The sequence below is a fragment of the Suillus fuscotomentosus genome, assembly GCF_016647785.1.
Source record: "Suillus fuscotomentosus strain FC203 chromosome Unknown F5891scaffold_12, whole genome shotgun sequence".
Taxonomy (NCBI): Eukaryota; Fungi; Basidiomycota; class Agaricomycetes; order Boletales; family Suillaceae; genus Suillus; species Suillus fuscotomentosus.
Genome location: NW_024539524.1, coordinates 783,512 through 797,006, shown reverse-complemented (window position 1 = coordinate 797,006; position 13,495 = coordinate 783,512). Strand labels below are relative to the sequence as shown.

The window sequence follows — 13,495 nt, the reverse complement described above, 5'->3', positions numbered from 1 at the left end:
CACCCCTGCGGCTACCTCTCCCAGTCTCTCAACGCGGCCGAACGGAACTACGAGATCTACGACCGAGAACTCCTTGCCATCATCCGGGCCCTTCAGGCTTGGAGGCACTTCCTCGAAGGAAACCCTCACCCAGTCATTATCTTCACGGATCACAAGAACCTGATCTATTTCCGCTCCGCGCAACGACTCACCCGACGACAGGCCCGGTGGCACCTCACGCTCACCAACTTTGACCTGGAACTTCACCATGTTCCTGGAACAAAGCTCGCTGCACCGGATGCCTTATCCCGCCGTCCGGACCACGCTATAGCTGGTCAGGATAATGAGGATCGTATCCTCCTCCCCGACACCCTGTTCACCCGTCTAATCGACGCTGAACTCACAGACGAGTTTCAACGACTCTCTGACGACCCCTCCGACCAGACTGTGAAAACAGCCTTGGACGCCCTTTCCGGGGTGTGCGCACCCCCCATGAAGTCTGCACTTTCTGATTGGAGGTTCACCGATGGTGTTCTCTTCTATAAGGATCGTGCTTACGTTCCCCCCGACCTCCGGCATCGCGTGTTGTCTCTACATCACGATCACCCAACCGCCGGACACCCCGGGCGTTCCGGTACCGAATGGAACGTCAAGAAATCCTACTGGTGGCCCGGAATGGGCTCCTTCATTCGGAAATACGTCGATGGCTGCGCCATGTGCCAGCAGATGAAGGTTAACACCCACCCCACGACACCTCCCCTTACCCCGATACCTTCCTCGGCCCTCCGCCCCTTCGCTCAGGTCTCGGTTGATTTAATCACCGACCTCCCCGAGAGCGCCGGCTACGATTCTGTCATGGTCGTGGTAGACCATGGGCTTACGAAGGGGGTAATTCTCTGCCCTTGCAGAAAAACCATCACAGCGGAAGGAGTAGCCGAACTTTTCTTCAAGAAAGTGTTCATGCGCTTCGGACTCTATGACAAGATCATCTCGGACCGAGGCCCCCAATTCGCCTCGAAGCTAGCAAAGGAGCTAGGACGACTCCTCGACTACCAAGTCGCACTTTCCACTGCCTATCACCCTCAGACAGATGGCCAGACCGAACGGCTCAACCAAGAGCTCGAAACCTACCTCCGGATCTACTGCCGGACGACTCCCTCCGAATGGGCAAAGCACTTGCCTATGGCCGAATTTGTTCATAACTCCCGACGACACTCTGCCAGAAATGCCTCTCCCTTCTATCTCATGATGGGCTACGAACCACGAGGCATCCCCCATCTCTTCCCCGACTCTACCCTACCAACCGCCGAAGACCGAGTCAAATCACTCGCCAAGATCCGCGAAGAAGCCCTTGCATGCCACAGCCTCGCACAGCAACGCATGGCTGATCGTTCCTATGGCCAGCGTTACAAGCCATGGAACGTTGGTGATAAGGTATGGCTATCCGCCACGAACCTGATCACCGGATTCCCTTCTAGGAAACTTGCCCCGAAACGATATGGACCCTTCCCAATCCAGAAGGTCCTCTCCCCCATCACGTTCCAGCTCAAGCTGCCTGCCAGCTGGCGTATCCACCCCACGTTCCATGCCTCGGAACTTTCCTCCTATCAGGAGACAGACGTGCATGGACCGAATTTCACCGAACCTCCTCCTGATCTTATCGATGGAGAGGAACACTACGAAGTGGAAGCTATCCTCCAACACAAGGGTACCGGATCGCGTCGCCGGTACCTCGTGTCTTGGGTTGGCTATCCTGCCTCCGAACGAACGTGGCTCCCCGAAACAGAATTGAAGTCCGCAGCGGAGCTCCTGAAGGCGTATAAGAAGCGACTCAAGATCGCTTCAATCGCCATCTCATGTTGATCAACAACCGCCACCGCAACTTCTCCTACCGCCCTCACTACACTAGGGCTGACCCCACCAGCGAACCCATCCACACCGATACCAAAGCCTTCCATCGCCAACGAATCCGCAATCGCCACCGCCCCAAGAAATCCACACCCGTCGACAAACAAAGACCCACTACCCAATACCCCACCTACGCCACTACCCAAGGAAAGACGCTCCACTATGTCGGCCTCAGCGTCGTCTGTTTCCTCGCGCCGATCCGCTACCTCTCATGCGTCTGCCTCCGACCCCGACCCGACGAACCAGCCAACGCATGGCCATGATAGGCCCTCCTACACCGTCTTCCGACGACCATCCCTTCGCTCAGTTGTCCAAGACAGGCAACGGGCCTACTGGGAAGCAGTCATCTGCGATCCCCAGTATGCAATCCGACTCGACAACTATCTCAACTGCACCAACGACGAGATAACCATGAACCTCGTCCAGGCCTTCCGGGCCACCGACGCCCTCACCGGCGATATCGCCAGGATCGACCTGGCTAGGGAGACTTCCCTATCCACCGTCTCGACCAGATATAACCAAGGCAAGATCAAACGAGCCTTGCTAAATCTGTTTGAACTTAGAAACTTCCATGCCGCCGTCATGGCCGTCGAGGAGGAGCGGGCATTTAATCCCCCTCCCGACCCGCTTGCGGTCGTCGAGCGTGCTGTCTATGACAGAGCTCCGACCCCCTTCCTTCCCCAACTACCCCGCTCTGAATCACCAGAGCAGATCCCCAATGTCACCCAGTTGACCAACCCCGAGATCGACCGTCTCTATAACGAATATGAACGCGAGCTCTACGCTCCACGTAACCCCTCCCCCATCCTCGATGCCGACACCATCTCTATCATCATCCCAGAGTTGGATGAATGCCCTCCCGCATCACCTGTTCTCAACCCCGACGATTGGGTACCCACCGAGACGGTCCCACACCTCTCTATTGGTTCTCCGGAACCCCTTCCCACTCCGCAACGCCGAAATCACCGTGCTCGTGCACGATCCATCTTGTCCCTAGGACTACCCCTCTCCCACGCGCATCGACCGCGCACCCAGAACTTCACTAGGCACTATCCTCGAGAGGAAGCCCAGGAAGACGCCATCAACGACGCGCGTCGTGATGCCACCGAGACCACCCAGGTCTACCGCAGCAACGTTGTCTGCCGCCAGTGCCGTGTCTACGGACACAAACAGAAGCACTGCGCACAATACTTCTGCCGCATTTGTGGGCAATTTGCCCCAAAACATCTCACTCCCTTCTGCCCTCGACTCGACGGCAGAAAGATCCTTCGCCGTGGAACCTCTTCCGACCGGTTCTACAGGGACATGCAGCAGCTTGAAGCTGCGTATGACCAGGACGCTGCTCGCCTTGAGCAAGAACGCGAAGAGAATGCAATTGAAGCCGCCTCCTGGCTCGAAGACCTCGACTTCGACCCCGCATGGTATAACAACCAGGACGACTACGTTCCTCTGGACGACGATTAAAGAGTTCGTGGAACTCTACCTTGAAACGGGGGTAATGTTACAAGTAACATCGGCTACATGGCCCCCCTATCATTTTTCCCCTTCGTCCTCGCCCTCGTATGCCTCCGGCTCGCACTTCTCTACCGACTATCCGTTGACCGGATCCTCGGGACCGTTCCCGTCCCTCATCCCCCTCCTATCGCACCAACGTGCGCACGTGCCTTCGGGCTATGACTCGTTCTGACTCGTGCCACCAATGTGGCTTTCCTTATCTTGTCTTATCTTTCCTTTGACTCGTGCATGCTGCACATTGTATCATTTACCGTTGGCTCGTTCCAACGTTTCTCGGTCTCATTCCGCATTCGACCTTACATCACTAATCAGGCTCTGCCACCATCGTACCTATACCCTTTCCGTCTCCCCTTTGCCCTTACCTACAGTACGGTAGCCTTGCCCTTAACCCTTTCCACTTAGTATAAGTAGTCGGTCACTCTGTACTAGATTCCCTAACTTGAATCTACTCAATCTTCCCTCGAACATACTTCCCTCTGAAGCCCCCTCAGCTTCAGTCTCTAGTATCTTTTCTTAGGTGCTCATCGCGCCTAAGTCCACCTCGATCGACTACTCATCGTTCGGACAAGACTGTCCTTACTTTGAGATCGTCAGTGACTTTGAAGACATCCGTCTTAGAAGTCACGTGACACGCGCATCTCTGATATCTGCCGACTCGACGTCGCCAGTCTCAGTCGCTACACCGGACCCTTCCGGTTACGTCACGAACGTTAGCGGACGACGCCCCTCTTAGGGCTCCGTATAACAGATCTATTTGAGTGCGTAACAGCTGGACTCCTGGTGCCAGGACATTCCGGCAGGCTGCATGACCCGGCACCATTATAATTATTCACAATCTTTGTATGCTCAGAGGGGTTTTGCAATGTGAAGAAATTCATAATGCCAAGTAGGCTACTCTAGACATGTTCTGGAACATGAAGTAGACTAGATACCGACGACTTGTTGAATACATGCGATGATGCTGTGACTGTGGGGACTATTCCATCTTGTATATTTTTCATAGTGTATAGAGAAAGGGTGGCTCCCATCACTATATGTTATGAGCAAGTGTACTGTACATTATATAGACCAGCTATCCACAGTAAGTAAATCTAAATGTATGTATGTGCATTAAGTGGAAAGGATATGATAGTAATAGATTGAAAGTGAGGATGCTCACAAAAGTGTATAATCAAAGACTGGATGTAGGATATATACCAACGAGGATTAAACTCACAGTCCAGGTCATTGCGCTGGTGAGTGATGACCTGGCCCATCTGGAGGCTGCTATAAGATACACCTCCCCTGTCGACAGGTCTTACTCGATGTACAGTTTTTGAGCGGAGATTATAATTGATGCTGCACTATAGTCACGGTGCAGCATCCACTCTTTCAACAACTTCACTGATAACATGGTTCTGCCCTCACTCAATCATGATATAGAAATCGCAGTGGTAAGCATGAAGGAAAGTCGAGCTTCAGAGGTCGAGTTGGCTAGACTATAGACATGAGTAAACGATCCCAGCAGGCTTACATTCCCACACCGGAGTGTGTGGGCCGCTGCTCCTCTCCACTAGTGCTGCCGTGGTCCAGTTCCGTTCGGTTCAGAGGTGGTTGGACAAGAACCAAAAACCAGACCAAGGTTCAGTTCTAGTTATTTCAATGAACCTTAGACTGAACCTTTGCGAACGGTTTGCAGCAGTCAGGTTCGGTTTTTTCTCAGTCTGAACGTGAACCAAACACAAAAAAATTACAGCCAGGAAAAAAAAACATAGGCAAGATATTTGTACTCGTAGTTACATGTCCAATGAAGCCGCATGTTCCTCAGCCTCTACTTCTGCAGATAGATGCCCATTCCTATATGCTCCCTTCAGTAGTTGTAGTGCAGTGAACGTGTCAGTCACGAGTGCATTGCGTCGGATAGTCGAAGTGATTCCTCCGCTTGAGAATGCTTGTTCAGAAGGAACAGAGCTGCCTTGAATGGGTAGATAGTCTTGCACGATGCACGCGAGTGTAGGGTATTGCAGCGAGTGAAGCTATTAAGTAGATTTAGTAGCGAAAAAACAAGTCAAAAAGAAAACTTACCCCCCACCAGGCCACAATGTCATCAGTCTCCTCTAGTGGCAAAGACAAGTACATGTTGAGCTCTCGATGAGGATTGTGAGTAAGGTGGTCTGATGTCTTATGCGTCCTAATAGCCTCACGCATCCAATCGTCGCCATAGTGCTTCCATACACTGTGTCATATCCCGTATTCCGGACCTACATCCGATAATATTCCCACGCCTCATTCGGACCTTCGGATGTCCTATCCATGTCTCCAGTCCTCTACCCATCCGGATCCCTGCACCTCTGCACATCCATATCCACACGTCCACATTCAGATCCCTTTTCCTTCGCAGCTAGCCTGCATCATTCATCCTTGTCCCATTGCCCTAATGCCACATCCTATATATCCACGCATCTCGTCCGGACCATATCCGATCCGGTCCGATCCGATGTATAGATCTGTTTCCTATCCGATATATGATAAGCTTCATAATTCATTTCCTGTGCATATAACATTAACACAGCCTATCTGGTATTCCTTGTTACCGGTACCTCGGTTATATCTATTACCGGTATGCTTACTGATCCGTTAACCTATGTTCATTTCCGACTCGTGTTTGCATCAGGAAGAAGTGAGGCTGCAGGGTAACACTATATAGCCTATGTTGTGCAAGTAGTTGAGTAGCTACCCCCCCCTCTCTGGAACACTCGGTAGTACTGTGTTGATACAATATAGTTTGTGATAGCGCCCAATTGCTGTGGAGTCAAGTAGCCGCATCCCACCAGTCGTGCTAAATTGCACTCAGTAGCATAAGTCATACATACAATAGTCAGCAGTATCAGTTCATAGTTGCCGTTTCATCTCTCAAAACACTCGATAAACATGAAAAACATATAGAATTCTTGAGCGAATGGTGAATAAATAAGCATCCTACTACTACTCATCATCCCCAGAATCACTAAAGATACCCTCACGGTCATTGTACTCTTCGATGGCGGCATCAAATGTGCTACGTGCCATAGTGCGGCCAGTGTCGTGACCAAGCGGATCTGCCTTCGAATGAATGCTAGCAAGAAAAAACCAATTAGATATCATCCCCAGCTTTGAAATGTCACATACCGGCCATTGTCATGAAGACGGGACAACAACTTTGGAAGCAGGCCCTGAGCTTTGGTATGCTCATCAAAATCTGCGAGGTTATTGAGATGCTCATCGAGCACACCCTGATACTCATCCACGGTGAACATCTTGTTTGATTGAGCACCAGTGCTCCACTCGTCGATGCCGCTTTCAATCTAACAACAGAAGACATTAGTACGCGAACTTCAACATGGCACCTCAAAAACGCACCGCAGTCAAGAGCAATGCAAGCCCAACCTCTGGGAAAGGTTTGTAGAACTCAGGGTAAAGCACACCTTCGTCCTTCTTATCACGAAACCACATCGTATTCACCACCTTCTGGATGATCTTCGCATGATACAATCCTTTGTTACCATCAGGAGTGCGAGTCTGATAATACACTAAGCCACTGGTGCCAAAAAATGATGATTACTTACCTTATAAACAAATCCAAAATCCTTCTTGAGCTCCCGCGCGAGCATGACATTGCGATCAATCACAGATTGCTTTGTACTCGTCTCGAACCCATACTCATCTGCAACATATGGTCGGACTTTACTCTTGACCTCACCACGAAAGTGAGAGCCTCGGGAAGTGATCTACACAGTACTGGAACAGTTAGTAGAGAGATCATCTATCAGAAAAATAACAGACCATTTTAATAATCTCGGCGTCATAAGCGACACGAGTCTGTAGCCTCTTACATGCATCGTTCCATGCTAACTTCGCCCAAGTGACCTCCTGCATCCGATCGGGCATAGCTCCCTCTGTGCAGAAACGCCCGCGATATAGTGCCCAAGCAACACCAAAAATTGTACGAACAGATGGTTCATAGTCAGCAGCCTTTGGTCGCCCCCTGCTTTCCTGGATCTTGACAGCCTTGCGAACTTGCCCATCATCCTCGTTGTCACTGTCCGACGGTCTGCGGCGACGTTTCCCTGGCTCAACACTAGGTGTTGGGGACCTACAAGTAGTACTACCTTCATCCTTGTTGTCCATACATTCGCCATCCATGTCGAAGTCCACCAGGCCTGCGATGGCATCATCAAACATATCTTCATCAGTAGGGCTGGGAGAGCGAGCAACGATGTTGTTGAGAGCCGAAGCTGGGTGGGAAACACTTGCAGCCAGGGGACTACATGCTTGCTTGGAAAGAACGGCCTCACAAAGGCGCAAAAGCTCGGCAGCCTTCTCGGGTGTCAACATGTGGGGGCGTGGTGTCATCTTGAAGAATGTTAGTCAAATCACAAGCGCCAGAATGCAAAATAAACATACAGCACTCATAGAAATTCTGCGTGGCGCTGGGGGCACTACACTTTTACGTGGCACTAAGTTTGGGTCCCTCGCCGGCGTCAAAACAGTTTGACTTGAGAACTACATACCGAAGTGTTATTAAGAATGACATACAGAAAAAAAAGGCTCACTCCAGGGTCATGAACCGACAGAGCAACAGATCCCCGCAGTGGTGTGTTGGAAAGTGCTAGTGAAACATTGATGGCATCAGCGAGGTAATACAATGAATGAAACATGCACCAACCTGTTCGTCCGTTTTTCTGGTATGCTTCGCGTTCTGCAGCCTTACTGGCCTTTTGGCGGGCCTTTTCTTGACGTTCCTGGGCTTTATCAACCTGCTGGCGTTGTCGATTTTCTTTATCCTTGTGGGTCTCGGCTTTGAATGAAGGTTCAATCAATAGTCATGATAAGAGATTGACACAGGGCTGACTTACACACATATTGAGCCCTCTCAGTAGGACGGCGATCACGGCGGCTAGCAGCCCGCTCGGCAGCAGCAGATCTCGCAGCTGAAGACATTAGTAGTTCTGTGTAGATCAACGAGATCAGATCAGATGAGGGATGGAAAGAACAGAGAGAGAAAAATACATGCCTACTATGGCCCGATGAGGAAGTGATCTACCGACAATGCCCGACAGCGTCAGACAACGGAGCTTAGGAGTCGGGATGTCAGTCCGTTTCAGTCCGAGACATGGTAGGCTGTTTTACTCAAGTGAGACCAAGACAAATACAAGAAATAAGATGAGCTAGCTACCTCTTGCATCTTCCATAATGGTGCGGACAACACAAAAACCACGCTGTAACTTTTGTCTCAAAGAACTGGCCCGACGGAAAGATGTTACCTTGCACATTCAAAATACTCCAAGATGTCGGCAACAATGGGAACTCCTCGTCTCGAGTCAGCAAAAGGCCACGGTTTCTGAACAACCAGACAAGCAACCAGATACGTCAGGTCCAGTCACACCCCCGGAATATGATTATGACATACCTGAAGATATAGACTATGAATTTCCACCAAGAGTGAGGAGAGCTGAGTATGAGCCTGTTGAAGCCCCGCAATCGAAACGGGCTCGAGTGGAAGAAGTAGTAGATGAAGAGCACCCAGAAAGATTTGCAAACATGTTCCCGCACCCTGCCGCAGATGTTTTAGGGGCAGGACAGACGGCCTTCGAAGAAATTCGGGAGGATCAGATTAACATGGGTCTTGAAGCAAATCCATGGGCACCATTCTGTGATGAGGAAGAATGGGGTCTTGCAGAGTGGCTTGCAAAGAGAGTCAACCAAAAAGCAACTGATGAATTCCTGAAACTCGCCATTGTCAGTGTTCTTGTTCATGTTTACAAATCAGCCGTCATGACGCACCCACTTAGACCAAAAATCGCACTCAGCCAAGCTATACGAGTAACTATACATTCCGAAAGAAACTTGACAAGTTACCGAAAGGACTGGGTTGGATGTGCGATATTGTGACATCGCCGGGTGATCGAGTGGATGGGAGTCAGGAGTTCCTCACTGAACGACATGAACTATGGCGGTGGGATCCTGTAGAGTGTGTGCGTGAGCTGGTTGGTAATCCCGCGTTCAAGGAATATCTTGCGTACCTGCCAGAAAAAGTTTACGAGGATCCTGAAGGAAAGACGCGGGTATATGACGAGATGTGGACAGGTGACTGGTGGTGGAATATGCAGGTCAGTCAAATGAAAACTGGAATACGAGGACAGCTTACCATGATTTAGGAATGCCTTCCACCTGGTGCTGTTGTTGCGCCCATGATCCTCGCGTCTGACAAGACAAATCTGACCCGTTTTCGAGGAGATAAAGCAGCCTGGCCGATCTATCTGACAATTGGGAATATCAAGAAGGACATCCGCCGTCAGCCTTCCAAGCATGCAACAGTGCTGATAGGATACTTACCAATATCGAAGATGCTGCATTTTAAGGATGATGAAGGACGGCAACTTGGTCGCTATCGACTGTTCCATAACTGCATGCGGTTGGTGATGGAATCACTGATTGATGCGGGTCGTTGTGGAGTCGAGATGATCTGCGCTGATGGGAATATCCGACACATTTTTCCGATCCTTGCAGCGTATATTGCAGATCACCCTGAGCAGTGCCTTATTGTGTGTTGCAAAGAAAATCACTGCCCTCGTTGTGTTGTGGGAACCAAACAACGAGGAGACCATGTTGACTCACCTCTCCGCAATGTCACTGAGACCAGAGCAACTCTCAAACGACATCAAAATGGTGAAGACCCTCACCTTTTCGACGATCACGGTCTGCGTGCGATTCATTATCCGTTCTGGGCGTATCTCCCCCACACCGATATTTTCACCTGCATCACTCCAGATATTCTCCACCAGCTCCATAAGGGAGTCTTCAAGGACCACATCGTTAGTTGGTGTGCTACAATCATCTCCGACGCAGAGTTCGACGCACATTTCCAAGCTATGTCCAATTTTCACGGTCTCCGTCACTTCAAACGGGGAATTTCGAATGTCTCTCAGTGGACTTGCACGGAGCATAAAGAGATGCAGCGCGTTGTTTTGGGTGTCATTGCAGGTGCTGTTGAACCTCGTGTGTTCCAGGCTGCTCGTGCTATTCTCGACTTTATTTATTATGCTCAATACCATGCTCACACAGACACAACTCTCATGCGAATGCAGGAAGCACTCAATGTGTTTCATGCAAATAAGGCCGTCTTCATTGAGCACGGCCTTCGCGAGCACTTCAACATTCCGAAGGTTCATTCAATGTGCCACTATGTGCAGTCCATCCGATCTTTGGGAAGTGCTGATGGTTTCAACTCGGAGAGCCCTGAACGCCTGCACATCGACTATGCGAAGGATGCTTACCAGGCGAGCAGCAAGGTTGATTATATTGTGCAGATGACGCACTGGCTCGAACTTCAAGAAGCTGTATTTCGACATGGTGTTTATCTTGATTGGGTTGCATCCCAAAGCCGAGATCCTGTCGCCGACTCAGACTTAGATGCACTTGAGGAAGAGGATGAGGAAGAGGAGTTGGCAGATTCAGATACCATGACGCACACTCCAGATGTTTTGCTATCTCAGTTCACTCCATCAGGTCTACTAAAGTCGCATGGCTATCGCGTGGCCAAAACATGCCCTTTCGTCAATGTCTCCATGTCTCGTCTGCAAACAGACTTCGGCGCCATTGACTTCATACCTGCTTTGCAAACATTCCTCGCTCGCCACTTTCCTCATTCATCCATCTCTGCCAGCGAGTATGATCGGTTCGATGTCTTTAAATTGGTGCTACTTCTTCTCCCTCGGCGAAATCACATCAGCGATGTCAAGCGGCTGAATAGGATTCGAGCTCACCCAGCTATCCCCAATCGCAACCATCGCAAGCCGCCATCACCAGCACATTTTGATGTGGCATTCATTGTCGAGGACCGCCAGTCATGGGAGAGCGGTACAGGTTTTGATGGTATGTCTTGCAATTGCACTCAAAGTATGATGCTGACGCCAATGCAGGGTTGCGGCTCGCACAAATACGTGCAATATTTAAATTACCATCTCAGTACGGTGAATTTCCTCATCCCCTGGCTTACATTGAATGGTTTCGACCTCTGCGTGAGCCGGAAGCCGCCACCAGACTCTATCGAGTGGCACGGTCGACTCGTAACCAACGGCGATTCGCAGCGGTCGTCAGTGTTCAAGACCTTCTGCAAGGAGGTCATCTGTTTCCTAGGTTTGGATCGGGCAAAGTAGATGTGTCGTGGATCAATAGTGATGTTCTCGAGCTCGCTGATGAGTTTTATGTCAATCCTTACATTAATTTCTACCTGTTTGACACTATGGAGCGCTTATAGAACATTTCATAGCAAGTTTACATCACGCGCTGTAGAGACTCGTGCATCTCATAGTGTGATATGGCGCTTTACACTAGGGAGTATACAGCACCAACTCGCAGCATCACTCTGTGTACCATCCACAGTGATTCCTATATGACGCGCAGCTTTCCCGCGCAACGCGCGCCATGCGCGCACCATTCCCGCGCTTCACGATGTATACGCACGCGCGCGTTCCCGCGCTTGCGCGCCCTATAGCGCCAGCCATCCAGATGCATCCATCCACTGTCCACCAAGCTCCCTAGTGCGTATATTTCCATTTCCTTTATTAGCATAGTTCCACCTTTATTTTTATCATAGTTTCTCACTCATATATATTTTTACATACCTACTCGGTAGCGCTTCGGCTCCGCATGAGCGCGCTTAGGCGCGCTATATAAGCGCCAGCAGTACATACTATTATTTACCTTACTTTTCACCCAACTTTACCTAGTACTTACTACTTAGAAAGTCGCAGTAGAAATCTATTCATTAGCACAACACATCTCACATCCTTTATCTTGCTTATATCTTCACATAAGTTTAGTCTCTCTTATTTTCGCTTACACACGCGCGCTTTCCCGCGCTTCGCGCTAATACGCGCGCGCGTTCCCGCGCCTTCGTACCTTGCGCGCACCTGCGCTTTCTCGCGCTTCGCTGAAGCGCGTACCTCTAGATCTCCGCTGCACCTGCTTCCCCTTTAGGGTCGAATGCACTTGCCATCTCAAGTATCGCAGACTAGGCAACGCACGACCTACAACTTTTTAGATACAGTCAGGAGCATTTCTTTGTTCCTCTCAGTATTGTTGTTTCTACAGCGCGGGGATAGTTGTTCACATAGTTGCATTGTTATACATAGCGCTTCGCATTGACCGAGTAGACTACCTGTAGCTCTGGGATACCAGCCATATGACTACTGTGGCTCTGGTGTTATGTCCGTCTACCAGGAGCTACTGAGACTCCCAGGCGTCACATAGTGTTGGCATGGTGCTACGAGTCAAAATGCTTTTTCCAGATGTGTCAACCTTTGCATATGCTTCATACATAGCCTTGGACTCTGCTTATTGATCCTTCCATTATTTCTCTTAGTATATAAACTCGTGTATATGTCTTGTAGTACCTCAGTCTGAATATCATATTAGTCCTCGCACTAGTCTTCACCCTAAGTCCTCATATCAGTTCTAGTCTTCCAACTTAGTTGTTATCCATCTCAGGCCTAGGGAGTTTCTCCCTAGGCCGGAGCTCCACTTATCCGATACTCCACTCATCCACTCATCCGATCCTCCATAGTTTCCGGAAGTTCATCCGGATCTTTCCCGCGGTCCTCCGGACCTATTCTGCTTCGGACTTTGTCCTTGCAGCCTTTCCTCTGTTTACTTCTACTCAGGACAAGTCCCGAGTAGCCATTATACATATCCGTATCAGGATGAAACCTCATCATAATTTCTGGAAGTTCCTCCGGAACTTTCCTGCACTCATCCGGAAGTTACTTGCACCCGTCCGGAAAGTCCTTCCGAAGTTTCCCGTGCCTTCGGATGTCCTTCGGACATCTTCGGACTTTCCTCGGACACCAATCTGAAATTAAGGGCACATACTCGGGTAAGGGGCGCAGCGCACGAGCTGAAGCCAAGCCCCTCAGAATCAGTCCTACCCTTTGTGCATGGTCTTAACACACTGGTAGCTCTCGTCGGCGGAGCGGATTGCTCATTGGTAGTAGGTGTTCAACTCGGCGGTGTATAATAGTCATCGAACTACAAAAAAAATAAGATTAGAGTGGGAAAACAACATAGACGAGTA

General features: G+C 50.0%; 2 protein-coding genes across 2 annotated transcripts; one reads left to right on the top strand and one right to left on the bottom strand.

The window, feature by feature from the left end:
• Nucleotides 1–6,366: 6,366 nt before the first annotated feature.
• F5891DRAFT_1185341 (uncharacterized protein) lies at nucleotides 6,367–8,361 on the bottom strand (the record flags this gene model as incomplete). Its single annotated transcript, XM_041366544.1, has 9 exons — nucleotides 6,367–6,496; nucleotides 6,550–6,725; nucleotides 6,781–6,939; nucleotides 6,987–7,148; nucleotides 7,204–7,773; nucleotides 7,825–7,923; nucleotides 7,974–8,029; nucleotides 8,087–8,218; nucleotides 8,277–8,361. 9 exons carry the CDS (start codon nucleotides 8,359–8,361, stop codon nucleotides 6,367–6,369), a joined length of 1,569 nt encoding a protein of 522 aa, XP_041229283.1.
• A 252-nt stretch (nucleotides 8,362–8,613) lies between these two features.
• F5891DRAFT_1185340 (Zn-finger domain-containing protein) lies at nucleotides 8,614–11,680 on the top strand (the record flags this gene model as incomplete). The annotated part of the gene is made up of 4 exons (XM_041366543.1): nucleotides 8,614–9,159; nucleotides 9,213–9,530; nucleotides 9,579–11,295; nucleotides 11,343–11,680. 4 exons carry the CDS (start codon nucleotides 8,614–8,616, stop codon nucleotides 11,678–11,680), a joined length of 2,919 nt encoding a protein of 972 aa, XP_041229282.1.
• Between the last annotated feature and the right edge of the window lie 1,815 nt (nucleotides 11,681–13,495).